General features: G+C 33.4%; 1 protein-coding gene across 1 annotated transcript in view; it reads right to left on the bottom strand.

Moving 5' to 3' along the window:
- Positions 1-718: 718 nt before the first annotated feature.
- Positions 719-22604, bottom strand: part of LOC125055685 — a 75028-nt gene continuing 53142 nt past the window's right edge. Inside the window, exons 3-6 of the mRNA XM_047658158.1 lie at positions 9426-9540; positions 3978-4135; positions 3652-3800; positions 719-3543 (exon numbers count right to left, since the gene is read on the bottom strand). Coding sequence (XP_047514114.1) covers positions 1714-3543; positions 3652-3800; positions 3978-4135; positions 9426-9540 — 2252 coding nt within the window. The 3' untranslated portion in view covers positions 719-1713. The remainder of the gene's footprint in view (positions 3544-3651; positions 3801-3977; positions 4136-9425; positions 9541-22604) is intronic.

Below are 22604 nucleotides of genomic sequence, written 5' to 3' on the forward strand. Positions count from 1 at the left end.
ATTATTTTAATGCGATTTTCGAGCGAAATTGAATTCATTGTAATAATTGCCAAAGCACCTGCTACGAATACCGCCAAAAACTAAATGTCAAAACTATCACGTTCTCGGTGTTGCCACAATTGAAAAACAAACTTCTTGTTGAAATACCCTTTATATGATAACTGGTCATTGCTTGGGATCACTACTTATTTTATTCCTAGGCATCATACGGTCTCATCGATTTTATGTCACATATATCTTTGTACCAAAAGATACTTTCTCTACAAACGTTCGTCTTTTTTTTTGTTCAATACTTACAAATGAGAAAAGCAAAGAAACCACACGGTTTAGAATGTGCTTACGAATACTTGTCTTTGTGTTAAATATATCCCAAGTCATTTGGTAATAAAAAGTATCAGTGAAAACAGACACAAGGATTTTAACCATACCGTATCCCACAAAACTCTATACACGCTATTTAAAATTAATTCAACATCTTCGAAGTCCCGTAACCGTCCAATGGAGCAAACATAATATATATCTATTTTATTCATATTTTTTACGGATAAGTAGGTGATGAACCGATAACCCTGCAACCAGCGTTCAACTTGCTTTCAACCCCAAACTATTTCTGTTTAGTCGGAAATCAAACGCCGTCAGCCAGGCCTTTCTTCACCATATAAGCTATTATGTCAAGTATTTAGAATTGCAATGTTTTATAAATTATTAAAAAAACAAGTACTTATTCAATACATTTATTTATAAAACTTCTGCTACATACAGTGTGATAAATTATAAAATATTCGTTTTATGTAACAGCCATTCCTTAAGGATTAAGTTGGTATATTAGCTAACCGCAATCTAAACAAGATTTGATTAAACATCCAAGGACATTTACAAATACGTAGAAATTTAATTTCAAATACGAATAAATGAAATATTACACGAAACGTTTACAAAATAGAATTTCAGTCGGCATATTTAAATGAATATCGTAAAAGGGAACAACCAGTGTTAAGAAGTAATTTGGTTAGACATGTTTTTCTGGAAGAATAAAATGTCATCATTACAGCGTTCTTTTTAATTCTTTGTTTTTCGTGTCTAACCAGCCAGCACTGAGAGTTAACTACAGCCCAGAAGGTCTTATATGCAAAGAGGTAATATAGATTTAAAAATAAATAACTTATGATTAATGATATGATTGAGTTTGTGGTAAAATATTATCTTCGATTTGGCAATGATGTCACAGGTTTGTAATTCTAGTCACTAGGATTCTAAAAAGATAGCTATGCTATACCTATAATAGATGAATTGACTAGATTTTATTTGATATGGTTCAAAACTAACGATGAAATATTAAAAGCCAACGAAAGTTTGCGTTTTAATACGCTAAAGTTGCGTATCACTAATTACTTTTCTTTGAACTTTATGCAATTTTTCCCATTTTTCATTCAATGATTAATGCGCTGTCATATAATTTTCACTGGAAAATTAAAATAAAGGTATATTTTACGACATACGATACATTTATAATTATGTGAGATTGCATTCTAATAATGGTTGGTTGTGAGCTAGAAACTAGATAATGCCAGTGAATATAAATGTAATTTTGCTAAGTGCACTGTGCGATCACATTAGTGACGTATAATATTCTAGTAAATTGAAATTGTGTATTATTTCATCACTTAGTCTAAGAATTTATTGGCAGTCAAAGTATACATTATTGTCCTCTTCCTAACCTAAAATGCGGAATGGATTAAACTTTTTACCGCGGTTTTGAACATTTGGAATCCTTCGGCGCATTGGCTTATGAATTTCAGAATCATCCGCTCCAGATAATAATGGTGATTGAAAGTCATCGATTTCTTCTTCGCTGGAATTACTACTCAAATGCAGCTCAATATTGCTTTCCAAGTTTTCAGAAGGTTCTATAATTTCCGTAATATTTCCATTAATAATAATATTTGGTATTTCATCCTGAGTTACATTAATTACGAACACTTCCGATACCAAAGGATCATTATTATGTAAACTGTTATTAGGATTATCATGATTTTCGGTCATATTACTTTCAGGTGAAGAGGTAACCATATTATTGATATACATATGGTTTGTTTGGTTAATCAGAACATTACTATTATTGGAATCAAAACTTGTTACATGAGAAATAATATCTAGGAAACTCTCTGTAGTTACATTATTTTTTTCTATGTCATCTTTGAAAATAGGTTGTTCTGTTGACTTTTCTAAATCGAGTATTTGACTTAGTTTTGATTCAACCACATGCTTGCTTTTACCACTTACGATATTAATTTTAGCTTCTGTCTGAATAACCTCACGATTAAAATCATTTTTATATGGTTCAGACGTGCTTAATACTTCATAAGAACGATGGGTAGTGTCTGTTGTCGATGCATTGGATTCCACAAAACTATCATTTAAAGAATTTATCTCTTGTATTATTTCTACGTTACCTACATTTGTGGAATTAGGTTTCGTTATCAATACTGTATGTTCCGAAAGATCATTATATGTTACAGAAGAGTTAAAAACTTGATGAGAATATTTTGTTATCATATCAGTGCCATTTGATATCTCTATATCTTTTAAATTTGTTGTAGGTTCACGAATAATTACAGTAAGTTCAATTGATGTTTCGTCTTTTTCATCGTTGTCTGTATTATTTTGTACATCATATTTAGGGGTGATAACTTTTGTATTAAGTGTTGTAATTGAAGAAGTAGGAGTAATGTTAATTTCGTCATCTAATGATGCTTTAAGGTTCATAACAGGAAGCGATTTACGTTTAACGTCAAGTGGCTTTGTTTCCTTAGAAAAGTATTTTTTTGGTACTATTTTTTTCGTAATTTCTTTATCCTTATTTTCATGTATTAGATCCTGCGTATTAATAATAATCTTATCTGTTGTTTTATACTGTGGAACTTGGGTTGTAACTACATTGTTTTTGTTGATTAATTTCATGTCATTTGAATGTTTCGTCATTTCTTCATAATCTTCGTGCTCCTGAGCAAGCTTTTCTTCGAAAGACATAGCATTCATGTCGTTACTTAATTTAGCTTTTGCCATTACTAGTGGTGGTACGAAATGGTCAGTAGCTTGATTAAATATGCTTTCGAAATTCCCAAGTCGGGCCAGCTCATCGTGTAATAATTTGTGATGCATATGTCTCTCATCTTCTAATTTATTTGCATACTCAGTACTTGAAAAGTCTGTCTTATATGGTCCGGTTGGTATATGGTTGTAGATGTTGTTGTTGTCGATTATATTCAAATCTGGAACTTTATCGAACATCGAATTTAGTTGATTTTGCTTTGATGGTACGTTTTGTGTAACCAAATTAAATGTTTGCGTTGTTGAAGATTTTACAGTACTTTGCTGAATTTCTTGTTGCTCTGTCATTATATTTTCGTCCGTCACCGAGTCTCCATCGAACATGAGACCTGTAGTTGTTTCCATATCATTTCCAGTAAAGTGAACATTCCAAAGAGTAGTTGATGTATCATCCTCAGAGCACGATAAATCTTTGAGTAGATCTTCTCTTTTCTGTAACAAAATAATAAATTTGAGTAATAACACTATACTAATATTTTTTTATATCTGGATTTAAATAAAAATTTGACATTTAAAGAAAATAATCTCAAATTTACGTACAACATTCCCTGTACATTGAACTCGTCGCACTCCCGCCAGACCACAATCAGTGGTGAGCTGCACAGCCGCACTTTCTGGGAGATACAGCACAGTCAGCGCCGGTAGAGCTTTCAGCATACACCCCTCACTACCCAGCGCCCATTGCGGTACTAAATATACATAATACGGGAATAAATGTTTGGTTTATACTTTAAAGCAAAACTATGCTGTCTCATCCATCATTTCTTTTGTTTCTCATTTAGAGTGGGTGATACTGATAATGAGTATGCCTCTTGCCGTTAATAAACCAATAGCTTTGTAAGATAGAGATGACACCACTACTGTACCTGGTAATTCACAAATAAATGAAGCAACGGAAGGTCCTCCACACGCTCTCGCATCCCAGCGGTAGTCAGAAGCAGGGTCGGCCGCAGCACAAAGCGGTGCCGTCCTCGAATCTGGAGCTGAACTCCAATATCCTTCGCCACTTAAACCTCTGTAGTCTCTATAAAAGAAGTCTTTAATATACGGACTATTGGAGATATTAAATCGCATAGACTGAATTTGAATCACACTTAAATTTCGGAAGGATGTTCAAAACACAACTATATGGTATGAGTAAAAACATATTTTTAAGCTTCACTGGCTTTTCACCTTGCATGGTCACCTTTATAAATACGATAAAAATCATTATAACAATAATGAATCATTAAAACATATGACGGATAAATATACTCGTAATAAAAATCATTCATCTGGTATATATGTAAAGAGAATGATCTCTTTAATTTGAATATTCGCGCGCACTGCTAGTTCGTGAGTGAGCCGCGTCGTGTCACGTCAAGCTAGCTGACATTGTCAAAGATGTAAAGGGCAAATATGCTGAGATTGTTGAATTGTATTTAATCTTATTTGTAAATTAATTTAATACCATTAAGCTATATGCATCGAGAGGTGATAACAATGAACTTTTATTGTCGTTTCTTTATTTACAGGTAAGATTGTGTTAGTTTTGTAAGGATTGTATCAGTGTGTAACATACTCGATAAATAAAATTGCATTCTTTATTTACAGAGAAACAAATATAAGTTTTATTTAGCCTCTTGCTTGCTATTGAAATACAGACTATTGTCTTATAAAACGACAATACTTGTTTATAATGGCACAAAAATTGCAGTTTGCATTTAAGCTTGAAGCATCACAAACTGACAATAAGACGAGTGTAATTGCCATAACCTCAATTACAACAGAAGATGACAAAAAGTATACACTGTCTGAGACTGATAAATACGCGAGTCGTCACATAGCATTAACAAAAACAGAAACCTACAAAAGAGTGAGAAAAAGTTTAAATCAAAGAGGTCAAGAAAGAACAATATGGATGACATGTACAGAAGAAATGATTCAAGCCTATTTTGATGAAGATAATAATTTAATGTTTAACGACCTATATTTAAAAGAAGAAAAAAAACAAACAGATATTGTAGAATCCACACAGAAGAAAAAGGGTCTACTAAATTTGAAAAATATATCAGAAAGATTCATGATTGAGAAATTTGTATGTAAATTCTCAAATGCGAAACAATGGATAGAAATATTCGAGAATGAATGTAAACGATTTGAGATTGAGGAAGATACAACAAAGATAGAAATATTAAGATTATTTTTGGACAAAACATGTGCAGATTGGCACTCGGCAACATTGAAGACTTTGAAAATCGAGGCTGGATGGTCCGAGTGGAAAAATAAATTTTTGGACACATTTGCCGATAAAGGATGGAGTTCGGGAATGTATGCCATATTTTACAAATATAAAGAAGGATCACTGATGGAATACGCCATTAGAAAAGAAAAGTTATTATTAGATATGGATGAAAATATTGGCGGGAAAAGTCTGGTCACACTTATAGCAGCCGGCTTACCTGAATTTATTAGAAACAGAATTGATCCTGAAAAGTGTGAAACCTCAACAAGATTGCTTCATGAAATAAGTAAATGTGAAAGTTTGGTAAATAATAAAACCTTCAAAATAAAAAAGGAAGAAAAAGATGACAATAAGAAATACAGTTTAGAAAAAAAACCATGCAAAACCTGTCAGTATTTAAATAAGGGTAATCGATACCACCCAGAACAGTCTTGTTGGTTTAAAAAAGAAGGGGCAGATAACAAAAGGATTGGAAGTAATTCGGTTATAGAAGTAAATCTAAGCGAAGAGACAAAAAACGAGTAATCACACCATTGATAAAAATAAATATGTTATTAGAAGACAAAATACAAATAAATGGAATATATGATTCAGGCTCACAAGTGTCTCTGATAAACAAAAGGTTAGTTAGAACACAGAATGATTCTGTAGATACAAATAGAATATTATTAAGAACTGTCAATGGTGTGACATACACAAAAGGTTTAATAAGAATAAAAGTAAAGATTTTTAATATAGAAGAATATGTTGATGTTTTTATTGTAGACAAACTGGACTTTGAAGATTTCATTATAGGACTAGATATGATAAAAAAATTTAAATTAGCTCAAAATGAAGATTTAAAAATTTTACAAAAAACAAAGAGGGAGATAAATACTATGAATGCATTTGAAGAGATAGAGGAAATTAAAGTCAATTTTAATGAGCATGTGAATAAAAATGACTTCATAACAAATCTACATCACTTGGACAATATCAAAAAGTCCCGAATACACAATTTAATAGAGAATTATAATACTATATTTGCCAAAGACAAATATGATGTAGGTACAGTAACAGATTATGAAGCCCGGATAGACTTAATGATGGACAAGTACTGTAGCAAAAGACCATATCGTTGCACATTAGAAGACAAAATAGAAATAGAAAAACAGGTGGGTAATTTACTAAAAAATAACTTAATTGAGTAATCATACAGCCCATTCGCAGCACCAGTTACCTTGGCATTTAAAAGAGATGAAAATACAAAATCGAGACTCTGTATTGATTTTCGTGAACTAAACAAGATAGTCATACCACAAGCACAACCATTTCCATTGATAAGCGACTTGATTCTTAAAGCAAGAAATTGTAAATATTTTACCACACTGGACATAAATTCCGCGTTTTGGTCTATACCACTACGTATTGAGGACAGACAAAAGACAGGATTTGTCACACAGGATGGACATTATCAATGGACTTGCCTACCATTTGGATTGAAAACATCACCTGCCATTTTCCAGAGAATTTTATCAAATATATTAAGAAATAATAACTTGAAAGACTTCACAGAAAATTACATTGATGATATCTTAATATTTTCACAATCGTTTGAAGAACATATAGATCACATAGAAAAAGTACTCAAAGCAATAATAAACGAAGGATTCAGATTAAAATTTAAAAAATGCACATTTGCAGCAACATCAGTGAAATACCTAGGACATATAATAGGAAATAATACGGTAAAACCGCTCAAAGATAACATTATTTCAATAAGAAATTTCCCAACACCCAAAACCCGAAAGAATATTAGACAGTTTCTGGGAAAGATTAACTTTTACCACGAATACATACCAAATAGTTCGATATTATTGGATCCACTACATAAATTATTGAGGAAAGATGCCCAGTTTATATGGTCAGAAGAATGTGAAGAAACTTTTTCTAATATAAAAAATATATTATGCTCACAACCGGTACTCGAAATATTTGATAAAGACCTGCCTATTACAATTTACACGGATGCCTCGTTGAATGGTATAGGTGCAATATTAAAACAGATTCAAAAAAATGGTAAAGAAAAACCAGTTGGTTATTTTTCAAAAAAACTCAATGATTCACAAAAAAGAAAGAAGGCAATATACCTTGAATGCTTGGCAATAAAAGAAGCTATCAAATACTGGCAATATTGGTTGATTGGAAGAAAGTTCACCGTTTTTTCGGATCACAAACCACTAGAAAACCTCAACATAAAGGCTAGAACAGACGATGAACTTGGTGAATTAACTTTTTATTTGTCACAATATGACTTCAACATCAAATATATTCCGGGGAAGAATAATACGGAAGCAGACAGTCTCAGTAGAAACCCAGTATTGGAAGATAATGATAATGATGAAGAAATTTTAAAAATGGTGAATCTGATAACAATAGATGATATTAAGGCAGATCAGCAGAAAAACGAGAAAATAAAGGAAAAGAAAACCAAAATAATCGAAAGAAATGGGATACTATACAAAAAAGATCGAAACAGAGAAAAAGTTATATTATCTGAAGAAGCGAGTGTGAAATTAATAAAGGAAACACACACCGAATGGTGTCATTTAGGGATCAACCAAATGATAAATAAAATCAGTCCTTATTATACAGCAAAGAATTTAACGAGAAACATTAAAAGAATATGCAAAAATTGTGAAACCTGTATAAAAAATAAATCGAGAGGCCAGGATAAATACGGATTAATGTCACATCTGGGACCAGCCGAAAAACCATTTCAGATAATGTCGATAGATACCATTGGTGGCTTTGGAGGACAAAGATCAACAAAGAAATACCTACATTTGTTAGTTGATCATTTTACAAGATTTGCGTTCATTCTGACATCAAAAACGCAAAATGCTTCAGATTTCATCAAGTTAGTAAAAAAAGTTCTGGAGACGGAAAACATTGAGATATTACTAGCAGATCAGTATCCAGGATTGAATTCAAAAGAATTCAAAGAATTTTTGACAGATAATGATGTAAAACTAATATTTACTGCGGTAGATACACCATTTTCAAACGGACTCAACGAAAGATTGAACCAAACACTGGTTAACAAAATGAGGTGCAAAATAAATCAGAAGAATGAAAAGAAATCCTGGACGTCAATTGCAAGAGAATGTATAGATAAGTATAATGAAACCGAGCACACAGTGACAGGCTTTGCACCAGTATATCTATTAGAAGGAAAAGTCACCAGTATTTTGCCACAAGAACTACGACAACCATTAGATACAGAAACATGGGTTCAAAATAGACAACAAGCACTTGAAAGATCAATTAGATCACATGCATATAATAAGAAATTATTTGATAAAGGCAGAACACAATGGGAATTCAACATAGGAGAACTGGTATATGTTGAAAACGGAAACAAATTAAATAGGAAGAAAATGGACAATTTAAGAATCGGCCCATTTGAAATAACAGACAAAATATCGAATACAATATACAAAATAAACACAGGCAGAACAAAAACTAATACAAGCTTATACCATATAACAAAACTTATTCGAATGGACGGTGGAATAAATGATGGATAACGCTGAATAATATGTACGGCTACCATGAGAATTACTGGAGCAATTCTCGTCCTGGAGGAGGGAGATGTAAAGAGAATGATCTCTTTAATTTGAATATTCGCGCGCACTGCTAGTTCGTGAGTGAGCCGCGTCGTGTCACGTCAAGCTAGCTGACATTGTCAAAGATGTAAAGGGCAAATATGCTGAGATTGTTGAATTGTATTTAATCTTATTTGTAAATTAATTTAATACCATTAAGCTATATGCATCGAGAGGTGATAACAATGAACTTTTATTGTCGTTTCTTTATTTACAGGTAAGATTGTGTTAGTTTTGTAAGGATTGTATCAGTGTGTAACATACTCGATAAATAAAATTGCATTCTTTATTTACAGAGAAACAAATATAAGTTTTATTTAGCCTCTTGCTTGCTATTGAAATACAGACTATTGTCTTATATATATACATCAATTTTGATAGAAATACTTCTACATTTTTCAACGTTCGGTAAGTTTGACATTAAATAGAAAAAAAAAACTAACGTCCATGTAAAGTCACCATCAGGATTGCTCCTAATGAGGCCGACCCAAACGGCACTGGAGATGTCCAGTTCCTTCAAATAAGCTCGCACTGCGTCATACTGAGCTGTGGTGTCCACTGCAAAGAAAACAATACATTTATTCTCCTCTCAAAGAGTACTTACTTATAACATATTTAATGATTGCCCAAATCTCCTACGACTGCTCAGATCTCCTATACCAAATTAAGTTTTCTATCCCTAGACATACAACTCCTTTCTTGGTTAATACAAATAAAAATAACTTTACTTGTAACGCTCCTCATTGTATAAGTAATAGGTACATATACCTCGACCTCGGCCTAAAAACAGTTCGACAGGAAATAGCTCAAAACAGCCTGAAATACCAGGTGAAGCTGACCGCCCATGTAAATAAACTGGCACACGCTCTGAGCGGAGAAGGCGGTCTTCAGTATAAGCGGCTAAAAAGAAGGGACGTACCGAGCCTATATAAAAGATTTACCTCTTGACATCAAGAGAGTCGTGTGAAAAGTTTCATACAAGTATGGCTCTTGAGGAAAACATGAACTGAGTAAAATCAAACAAACAAGTGGCTTATTGCTGGAAAGCAGATTGCCATGAAGCAGATACAACAAAAAAAAACTTGTAACGCCCCATAAATAGAATTTGTGCCCAGTACAAAAATGATATACAAATTAATATATTAAGTAAATAGTCACACACGCACAAACACGCACACACACATAATCACATACGTACGCAGATACGTACCAATATGTATATGTATAAGTATTATATTTTACTAGTGTAGGCTATTCAAGGCAATTCTTTGTTAATTATAATACGTTGTTAATGAGTTTAAAAACATGTCAAATATTTGTATATATATATTAATTAGGTGATAAACCTTCTAGACACGCCAACGGTTATTACTGGTGCGGATTGCTCACGATTTCAGAAAGACATGTCGAAAATAGATGGAAAAATCCATTAGCATAACTGAGTTTCTAACACTTGACCTCAAACTCGTGAGTTGGTTTGAGTACCGTTTAGAAATGTAAGGCATTTTAATCTTGGACATATTAGGATCAGAAGCAGGCATTTTTTTTTTTTTTTACGCGTACCAAATTTTGTGTTGGCGCCGAGCGTTCCATTAAAATTATTATACATTCTGAAGACATTTACGAATTTCCTTCACAATGTATTATATTTGTCACGCGGTTATCGTGGTTTTGTAATGGTGAATACTTCCAAAGGCATTAAGAAGTTAGTGGGGTTTGTACCAGTCGTTCAAACCTCGTTAATAGATTTTTGAAATTGTCTTAAAAATGTGTCTGGCCACTGCTATGGGGCTTACCTAGTTGTTATATGTTAAATATATATGATTAACTTTATTAAATTACGAATTATGTTTGTGTATTTAGAGCAATTTTATACTTTTTGTATATTATAAGCACCTGTATAACAATAAATTCGCTTAAACCGTTGAGTATTCCTTTTATTTTGTTTCTACACATTATTTTTTCGTACCAAAACATAACAAACGTGGGGTTACAAAAAGACAAAAAAAAATGTTTCATTACATTTTTAAGCAAAATTTCCAACAGCATGAAGATTATTCCAAAAAGTTGTGCAGATAAATTGTGAAAATTACTTTTAATTGAGAAAAATATGTTAAACTTTATCTCGTTATGGACAAGTCATCATCCATCATGATAAGAATCTTTCATATCTTCGTAAAACAACATTCGAATAATAAAACTCCAACAGTTGATACTTCAATCTCATTATCGACTGAGTTCATTTAAATGGTGTGTATATCAATAAACCACTTTTTTATGGAACAGCACCACCCACACACACACACGTTATTAAAAGAATCGCGTGTGCGTTATAAATTAAAACGAATTCGTTAGGAAATATTTCGATGACCATACCAAAAAAAGTGTATTTTTGACGTGACAACGTCTTATAATTCGATGGAGCCGGCTGTACGCACGAAAAAACATGACTCGTACGGCGTTACCTCTGAGGCGTTATCTCTGAGGCGTTCCATTTAAGGCTTGAAGTGCAAGCGAGAGCACTCGTTCCGCGCTCTCGCTTGCACACAAAAATTGACATAATTGTATTTATGCGTACAAATAAATGTAATTTGATCAATTCAATTGTGACTTCCATTTACTTCCTTCTCTAGATCCATACAAAATATCTATCTAATAAATAAAATTAAAATTTTCTTTTGAAGAATGCAACCATTCCATCAGTATTTTCTTATGACGTTGTCACGTTTAACTATCGTCAGTAAACCGACTTTACAGACAACCGATATTTTTTTTTAGATTTAAAATTCGCCAAATTGCTACAATAACACGTCATTTGATAACTATTTTTCATATAAGTAATTATTTTATGCGATTTCACGCTTTTCGCCTATATTGTCCTCTCTCTTAAATGTGCTTGCATATTATTATTACACTATTAGTATGATACCAATAAAACCTGCGTGAATGAATGATACATATTCACAATGGATATAGGTGAGGTGTTGGAAGGATGACATATGAAGGTAAGCCGAGGTATAATGGAATACAAAGCGATGGACAAACCAACATGGCGACATTTGATGGAGGCCTTTGTCGAGAGACAAGCTGCTAATAATAATGGTACATCTATAATATATAAAATTCTCGTGTCGTTCCCATACTCCTCCGAAACGGCTCGACCGATTCTAATGAAATTTATACATATTCAGCAAGTCAGCTATCTATCTTTTAAACCTCTAAGTAATTTTTTTTTGGATAAATTTTTATTATTATTAAAAAATACATACAACCCTTAATTTTCACCCCTCTAATATTTTTTTTTACTAGAAATAATATACATGGTACAAAACAATGTTGGTCAGCTAGTCTTAATATATATAAATTACGTGTCACGTTGTTTGTCCGCTATGGACTCCTAAACTACCGAACCGATATCAATCAAATTTGCACACCATGTGCAGTTTGATCTAACTTAAAAGATAGGATAGCTTTCATCTTGATTTATACCCACATTATTATTTTATTGCAAATAATTTGTTTATTACTTGATGGCGCTGTGTGAAAAGTATCAACGTTTCACATAAGCTACAATTTATTGGCATAACCACCAACAAAAGCATGGTGGTCCCCATGACTGGTGCCCTTTAGCCCTTTTTCAAATTTCTAATTCTGTTCCATATAAATATTATGTCCTACAAACTTTGTACTACACGCCGTACACACTTTGTATTACAAATTTATCCTTATCTACACGAAGCAATGTAAGCACTCTCTCTTTAATCATATTTAATAGAGAACGTTGGGCCTTTGAGCTGTGTTCCGTAGAAGCCTCTGTCTGGATACAATCGAAGTGACTGACAGATGAATTTCCAATGCGAAATTACACCGGGAAACTACGCTGGGACCGTTTGAAGAGGAAATTTGCATTAACATGAAGTGATGTCTCGCCTACAAGCCAAATTTAAATTGAAACCTATACAGCTAGCGAGCTTAAAAGCTTGGTATAGCTACAACATAAATAAATACTACAAGTATATTACTTTGTTAGGAGCTGTGTCGGCTTTAGGGTGTACTCTCATCCCTGACGTCGAAGTTTCGGGGACTAAGGGAATGACTAAGGGACTGTTCTGTCTATGTGCGCATTTAACACTCGCTCATACAGTGAAAGAAAACATCGTGAGGAAACCGGCATGGCTTAAAAAACGGCGTGTGTCAGATACACACACAACTAATCGTCACAATTATTCGTATTTTTAACTTTTAATTTAATTTTATTTACTTCACACCACATTATACAAGACTTCATTACTTACACTTCTAACTTTTACTAATATTATAATTATTATTTTCTACTAAGTATTAATACATTCTTTTTTATTTGCGACTTAGGCGCAAACTAACTTATGTGGTCTCTGGTAGAATGACCAGCGCTGTGAAACATTCTGCTCCTCAGCATAATGCTGAGCCAGGGCCAATTACAGCCACAGAACACACGCATTACACACTTGAAACGAACCGAATGGGAAAAGGAAAAAAAAATTATATATCTCTCATAAAGATATTATGAGAGATATATAATTTTTTTTTTATTTAATTTTTTCTCTTTGATTATTGTTATTTTTTTTGTTTATGTGTGAATTACATACGGTACCCTAAAGAAGATCGCTGACATTGCGGCACGTGTATGGTCAACGTGCCGGCTTCAAGGAATTACTCTGCTGACACAGTGTTTACCGCGATTTAACATTTTAATTAAATAAAATATGTTTGCCACTCCGATTATATCTAGCATCGATAACGGATGTCATTTTGTAATTTAATTATAAGTTTAAATATAATAAATACCTAGCTAACTATTGGTTTTTTTTTGGGAGTCCGGGCTGACGAAATCGTAATTGGCGCAGTCGGTAGGATACTTTCGGGGCTACTACGATCGTTATAAAGAAGATTTCCGGGGTCTAGATTCGACACCGCGCGCGGTCGTTCTAGCTGTCGCTCTTAAGCGTTCACCGAAATATCAAAGAACATTTGGAAGCAGCCGGGGCGTACTCAAACTTCAGTACAACGCAAAGAAAACCAGGGAAGTCGACGAGTTATGTGAGTACATTGAATTATTTTTCCATCAGTGTTGCTTTCTCCTCGTCACAATTTTCCGTCCTATGAAAAATAGTCCTGTGTCCTCCAGGCATAAAATTCGTAGGGATAGCTTAGTAGACTTGAATCGTCAATTAGGTGTAGACTCGAATCGTCAATTAGGTATAGACTCGAATCGTCAATTAAGTGAAGGCTCGAATTGCCCTCCAGTAGATTTAAATAATTTTCCTGAGAGCTCGAATTGCCCTCAAAGTTTAGACAGTAGGTTGAATTTAAGTTTTAGTAATTTAAAATATAAAATGGATCCTGATACAGTATATAAGGCTCTCCGCCCAGTTCCTGAATTTGACGGGAACCCACATATTCTCCCTAGATTTATTAGAATATGTGATCAGATCGTAATTCAATGCGTGAAGGACGAGTTAGGATATGAATTATCGAATTTATGTGTTATAAATGGCATTTTAAATAAAATTACTGGTTCCGCAGCTCGTACAATAAATTCAAATGGTATTCCTGAAAATTGGATAGGAATTAGAAATACTTTAATTAATAATTTTTCTGACCAAAGGGACGAGACCGCTCTATACAATGACTTAGCATTAGCGACACAGTGTAATGAGACTCCACAGGAATTTTATGACAAATGCCAAAACCTTTTTAGCACTATAATGTCTTATGTATCGTTGCACGAGACATTAGAGACAACTATAGAAGCTAAGAGAATTTTATATCGGAAATTAACTTTACAAGCGTTTGTAAGAGGTTTAAAAGATCCTCTCGGGTCCCGAATAAGGTGTATGAGGCCTGAAACTATTGAGAAGGCTTTGGAATTTGTCCAGGATGAACTTAATGTTATGTACTTGCAGCAGCGAAATAATTTAGCAACAGATCTGAAGAAACCATTATTACCATTAACACCACACAACTCACACCAACAATTTACACAGCCCAAATTTCCTCCTATGAACAATAATTTTAATCCTCCTAAATTTTTACCCGGACCTAGTTGGCATAAACCTAATTTTAATCCCCAATTTAATAGTCATCAGCGCATGCCTATGCAACCAACGCGTACTCAGCAAATGTTCCGAGCACCATTGCCTAATAATAACAGTGGTTTTAGAATACCTAACAGGAACCCTCCACAGAATAATTCTGGCCCTAAGCCTATGAGTGGAGTGAGTCATTTTGTGACAAAACCTTTACCACCTAGAATTCCCGGTCATGATTGGCAAAAATTCGGCAATCCTCCTCCATCTAATTACTTTAAGTTTAGAGAAGTTAATTTTAATGAATTTAATGATTATAATGATTATGAATACGACAATGATTATGTTGACTATAATTATTGTAATACTGACTATGACTATAATGACTATTATGGACAATACTCTTATTGTGACTCAGATAATTATCAGTACTATGAACAACAAGATTTACCACCAATAGAGGATACTCGCTATAATAATAACATGCCTAGTACTAGTAAAGACATTGAACCGAGACATTCCAAAGGTAGGAAAAGTCAGGATTTTCAACAGAGCCATCGAAAATCCCCACCAGAATAGAATTAAATATACAATCAAAAAAAGAATTACCTTATATCAAAATTAACAATCCACCTTTAAAACTTCTTATTGATACAGGAGCAAACCAATCATTCATAAGCCCTGAAGCAGTAGATAAATTTTTCAGTAATATTCCGAAAATGTACGATCCTTTTGAAGTTACTAATTCTAGATTAACAAGCGTTCATGAACACTCAATATCAATTCCTAGTTTTCCTGAATTTAATGATACTAAAAATATAAAATTATTTATCTATAAATTTCATAATTATTTTGATGGTTTGATAGGATTAGATTTATTAGAAAACTGTAGAATCGATTTTAAAGACGATATACTAATCACTGACACTGCAAAAATCCCTCTATTGCGTTATAAATGTAAAAAATACACAGAACAAATAATACCAGCGAAATCATCTCGTTTAGTTGGTATACCGATACATCATGACGATGGTGACGTGTTTATACCAGAACAAATAATAAGTAATTGCATTATTCACGAATGCATTACTAATGTGACTGATTGGACTGGTATAGTAGAAGTTGAGAATATGACAGACGAAGACATTGTATTTCCAATAGACAGACCTTTACAACTTGACTTATTTAACTTTGAAAGTTCTTATACTGAACTGGACTCAGACAGGGTAAACCAAGTTTTAGACAGACTTAGAACAGATCATTTAAATAGTGAGGAACGAGTTAATTTAGAAACCCTATGTAAGCGCTACGCTGACATATTTTACATTGAAGGTGAACCATTAACCTTCACTAATAAAATCAAACACAGTATTAGAACTCATGATGAAAACCCAGTCTATACTAAAAGTTACCGATATCCTTTTATACATCGTCAGGAAGTTAGGGAACAGATAAGTAAAATGCTCGAACAAGGGATAATACGACCTTCTGACTCTGCTTGGAGCTCACCCATTTGGGTAGTCCCAAAGAAAGCTGATGCATCTGGTAGACAAAAATGGCGACTTGTAGTGGACTTTAGGAAGTTAAACGACAAGACTATTGACGATAAATACCCTATTCCAAACATCACTGACGTTTTAGACAAATTAGGTAGGTGTCAGTATTTTACGACTCTTGACCTTGCATCTGGCTTTTACCAAGTCGAGATGAATCCTGAAGACATACCGAAGACAGCATTTAACGTAGAACACGGTCATTTTGAATTTCTACGTATGCCAATGGGACTCAAAAATTCACCTTCGACATTTCAGCGTGTAATGGATAACATCCTTAAGGGTTTACAAAATGAGATATGTTTAGTGTACCTTGATGACATCATAGTTTTTAGCACATCTTTGCAGGAGCATATAATTAATTTAGAAAAAGTATTTAACAGACTGAGAGAGTCCAATTTTAAGATCCAGATGGACAAATCTGAATTTTTAAAACTTGAAACCGCTTACCTTGGTCATATAATTAGTAATGAAGGTGTTAAACCGAACCCCGATAAAATTAGAGCCATAGAAAATTATCCTTTACCTAAAACAACAAAGGAAATTAAACAATTTTTAGGACTATTAGGTTATTATAGGAAGTTCATACCTGACTTTGCAAGACTAACGAAACCGATGACTAAATGTCTTAAAAAGACTAACAAAATAACTTTAGACTCTGACTATATCAAATGTTTTGAGAAATGCAAAACCTTACTAACTAACGATCCTATTTTACAATATCCCGACTTTAACAAAGAGTTCATTCTGACAACAGACGCCTCCAACGTAGCTTTAGGGGCAGTACTTTCACAAGGCACAGTAGGCTCTGACAAACCTATCTGCTATGCTTCTAGAACATTAAGTGACAGTGAATTGAATTACAGTACCATCGAAAAAGAACTTTTGGCAATAGTTTGGGCAACTAAGTATTTTAGACCCTATTTGTTTGGAAGGAAATTCAAAATTATTACAGACCATAAACCACTCCAGTGGATTATGAATTTGAAGGAACCGAACTCGAGACTGACGCGATGGCGACTTAAATTAAGTGAGTTTGACTATACAGTGATTTACAAAAAAGGAAAATATAATACCAACGCTGACGCTTTATCCCGTGTACAAATTAATAACGAGGAAATAGAATCACTCCTTAAAGAATGTGGTATAGATGTGTCAGTAAGACCAGAACCACCTGGATCTACCACTGTAACAGCACACACATCCGCTGAAAATCCTATCCTCGAAATACCCATCACAGATGAACCACTTAACAAATTCCATAGACAGATTTGTTTGACTATAGTAGGTGACATTAAAAGAAGACCGAATGTTACTAAACCTTTCGATACCCATACGCGTACGCATATACAAGTCTCAGAGTCTTCATTAGAACAAGACGTCCTAAATGCAATAAAAGAATTTGTCAATCCTAAAATAAAGACTGCTATTAAAATAACTCCACCATTAGGTATGTATTCGATAATCCCAATCTTACAAAATAACTTTAAATGTAACTCTATGCATCTGGTTTTAGTAAAAACCGAGTTAGAAGATGTTAAGGAGTATTTACGGCAGCAAGAAATAATTAAACACTATCATGAAGGTAAAACTAACCATAGAGGTATCAATGAATGTTATTTAGCCTTATCACGTCGTTATTACTGGCCTAAAATGAGGGAAGAAATTACTAAATACATAAATGAATGTACAATTTGCGGACAAACTAAATATGATAGAAATCCAATTAGACCACAGTTTAACATAGTACCACCTGCAACAAAGCCTTTTGAGATAGTTCATATGGACCTATTCACAGCGCAAGCTGAAAAATATCTTACCTTTGTAGATTCTTTTTCAAAATACGGCCAAGCATATCACTTACGAGATGGTACAGCTATAAGTATCATTCAAGGTCTATTACATTTCAGTACTCATCATGGACTACCTTTGACTATTGTGACAGATAACGGGACTGAGTTCACTAATCAACTTTTCGCAGAATTTGTTAGACTTCATAAAATTAATCATCATAGAACACTAGCTCATTCGCCTAATGACAACGGAATTATTGAAAGATTCCATTCTTCCTTACTAGAACACCTTCGTATCCTTTGCCTGAAAAATAAAGATGAACCCACGATAAATCAAATACCTTATGCAATCCTAGCTTATAACAGTTCAGTACATAGTTTCACCAAATGTAGACCACACGATATCATTAGAGGTCATTTTGATCCTAGAGACCCTTTAGATCTTAATTTAGCTGAACACCTTATGCAACAATATATTATAACTCATAGAGACCAAATGAAGACAGTATATGAAATGATTAGCGAAGCTACAACTATTGACCGTACGAATTTAATAACTAATAGAAATAAAAATCGTGAGCCAGAAACTGAATATGTACCCGATCAGCAGGTTTTTATTAAGAACCCCTTAGCAAGTAGACAAAAGTTAGCACCACGATACACTCACGACACAGTTCTTGCAGATCTACCCATACACATTTACACTTCAAAGAAAAAGGGACCTGTTGCTAAATCTCGCTTGAAACGTGTACCAAAGTCATCAAAAATGTTACAGGTACCGACTAATACTGAAAATGACAATGACGAAGGCAGCAGAGTTAAAACTTGACTTAATTTTATAGCTATTATTACTGAAAATACAGATGATTAATCAGAATAGAGAATATTTTAGGATTTATACGTGCAGCGAGCACGCATCATAGTATGATAAGCATAGATAACTTAGAATACATGATAGGTAGATTAAGAGAAATATATAGTAATAATGAAATCTTAGATATTGATTTTAGAGAATATTATAATCTTATAAAACCAGGTAGTTATTTCATAGGTAAGAGAATTGTTATAATTTTTAAAATTCCTGTAATATCTAAAGATAGTTACGACTTATTTAGGCTTGCCATTGTTCCTAATAAATTCCAACAGACCTTTATACCTATACATCCTTTCATAGCAACCAATGGGAAATATTTCATGTATTTGCAAACCGAATGCCCGAAAGTCGGCGAATACCTTCTCTGTGAGAAAAGCACAAATTATTACCAGCCTCAAGAATACGCAGATTGTATCCAGAGTATTATCATTCATCAATCTTTAGATAAATCATGTATCCCCACTGAAGTCTCCATCACAAGACAAGCTATGGAAAAACTGGATGATAGACACTATACTATTGTCTTCCCAAAGCCTACGAATGTCGAACTTCAATGTGAACGGCAGGAATATGTATCCTTATCTGGCAGCTACTTAGCAACAATTCCCCATGAATGTTCATTACGAACAGATACCTTTAAGATAACCAATAGTGAAGATGAAGTCAAGGGACAGCCGCTGAAGATCACCGAGATACGAAGTAATTTCACTGAAGTTCAAAATAACGAGATTCCACATATAACTCTAAATTCTTTAAATCTCGATAACTTACATCATCTGGAAAACAGAATTATGCTACAGAATCCCATACGTCTTGCCCACTTTGATTCTTCACTGTACCATACAACGTTGCCCCTCTATGCACTTGTATCTGGTATAGTTATAATTTTCCTTGCCTATATTCTTCGACGATACCTGCGAAAGAACCCTACTACACCAGAAGAAGAACCAAGAAGCAACCCTATATATGCTGTTCCTGATTCTGAAAAACCTGGAGTACCAGCAACATTTTCCCTCAAAGTGCTCAAATAGTTGCTGTTCTGAGGGTGGAGGAATTACATACGGTACCCTAAAGAAGATCGCTGACATCGCGGCACGTGTATGGTCAACGTGCCGGCTTCAAGGAATTACTCTGCTGACACAGTGTTTACCGCGATTTAACATTTTAATTAAATAAAATATGTTTGCCACTCCGATTATATCTAGCATCGATAACGGATGTCATTTTGTAATTTAATTATAAGTTTAAATATAATAAATACCTAGCTAACTATTGGTTTTTTTTGGGAGTCCGGGCTGACGAAATCGTAATTTGTGCGTGTTTTTGTTTGTAATTTGATTACAAAACCAGTAAAACGCATTATAACACAACTAAAAACCACTTAAATAAAAAGACGGGCAAGTGGGCCTTATTACTTTCAAGCAAATATTTGCAGACTATAAGATTTTTATACTCGAAAAGAAATAAATTTTATATTCGAAGTTGTCGTGTTTTTCCTAAGTGACTTTTATTTTTCTTCATTTTAGTTTTAAGGAAAAAGCTAAAAGCGAAGATAAAGTAGCGGGCATCATGTTTAAAATACAGAACTCAAATTTTCTGAAAGAAGGAAGCTCCAGGACCTAATTAAACCATAAAACGTAATAGCTAATTAAAATATTTTATATGCAACATCTCTAATTAAGCGGAAACACGTATACGTCGAGCAATACTCGGAAATAGCTGGAATATTTTGCAAAATACTTGTGCCGTGATACCGTTAAACTTTATACGTTATGTTATTTATAGTAAAATCATTATCTAATATTATACGATATGAATAAAATGATTTCTTTACTTAGCCTACGTTTTTAGTATCTACATACCAACATATCGGACATTTAGCACTTAAAAACTTCGTGTCTTGTTTTAATGTTGCGATTTTAATAAGAAATTTACTTACTAACTTTAAAGTCAAAGTTCGAAGCCATAATAATTTAAGAATTTTAAGTTGTCTTAATATTCGAAAATAGAATTCTACTGTCACAATATTATTCAGTTTGATCTATTATTTTCTTATCCTTATTCATGAATCAACCTCCATTGCTTTCAGCTAGTTTCCCTACAATAACCATTATGCTAGGTTTTATCATAAAATGAAAAGCTGAAAAGAATGATCCCTGTATGTTCACAAAGGATGATTTGTGGTCGCAGTAATATATTATCTATGTTATAAGCAATACTTTTTACAGGAACATCATTTATCTTCACGTACACAACTCACCAACATTTTTATATATTTATTTAACAATTTTACAAGTATTATACCGGTGTTGTATGAACATTTTTTTAAGACATCTACTCGTGTACAACTTGGCAATCAAATTCAAGAAACCGTACTTTATATTTTAAATTTATTTTTTAATATTACCGACATCGGGTGAAAAAATATATAAAAAATCTCTATTAAATTGATTTGGTCCCATTCGGTGTCGATTACATTACACGATACATTTGGTCCGTGGGGTCCTAGCGCTTTAAGGCTTTTTAAAGAAATATCAAAAAGGTTAGTTGACATCACAGGAGACCGAAGATCTGGCAGCTACCTCGGACAAAGAATTAGTCTAGCTATTCAAAGGGGGAACGCTGCCAGTATCTTCGGAACCTTGCCTAAAGGGACTCCTTTTAATAATATATTTTAGTTATTATATGTTAAGGTTAATACTTGTTGGTTGGTTGAATTCAAAATTCTGTTGTATATATAAATATGCTTGAACATACAGAAAATCTCGTCGAAATGTTTGATCGAAGATTGTAATTTCGATTTCAAAGCACTTCTCTTTTATTTTTTAAATTAATAAATGTATCCACTATCCAGCCTTCCATTTATTCCTAGAATCTTTCTGAAAACTTAATAGATGTTCCAATTATAAATGCATCAACAAAACACATCCATATAATAGTGAAAACCCTAGACGGTATAAACATTCATTAAGGTAAAATAAGATTTATATTTTACTTTAAATTTAGAATACTTTTATACATACCGTCTGAGCTTAAACGCGAGCTAATAGTGCAAATATTAATTAACTGAAGTTTACTCACGGGTCATGGAGAGGAATTATGTAAGTAATGTTTGTTTCCGCCAACTGTAATACCAGGCAGAACTACTCTGGTATGGATTTAAAGCTAAGGGGATTTGTAAACGAGGTATCATTTATTTATTGTTGACTTAGATCTTACTTGCATGTCATTTTTGTGTCATATTGATTTCCTAACGATGTTTTTGAAGTTATACTCCTTTTGGCGCGATGGAGAAAAATGATGAGAGTGAATTTTTACGATGCGCGCGCACACC

This window comes from Pieris napi, chromosome 14, assembly GCF_905475465.1.
Source record: "Pieris napi chromosome 14, ilPieNapi1.2, whole genome shotgun sequence".
NCBI lineage: Eukaryota > Metazoa > Arthropoda > Insecta > Lepidoptera > Pieridae > Pieris > Pieris napi.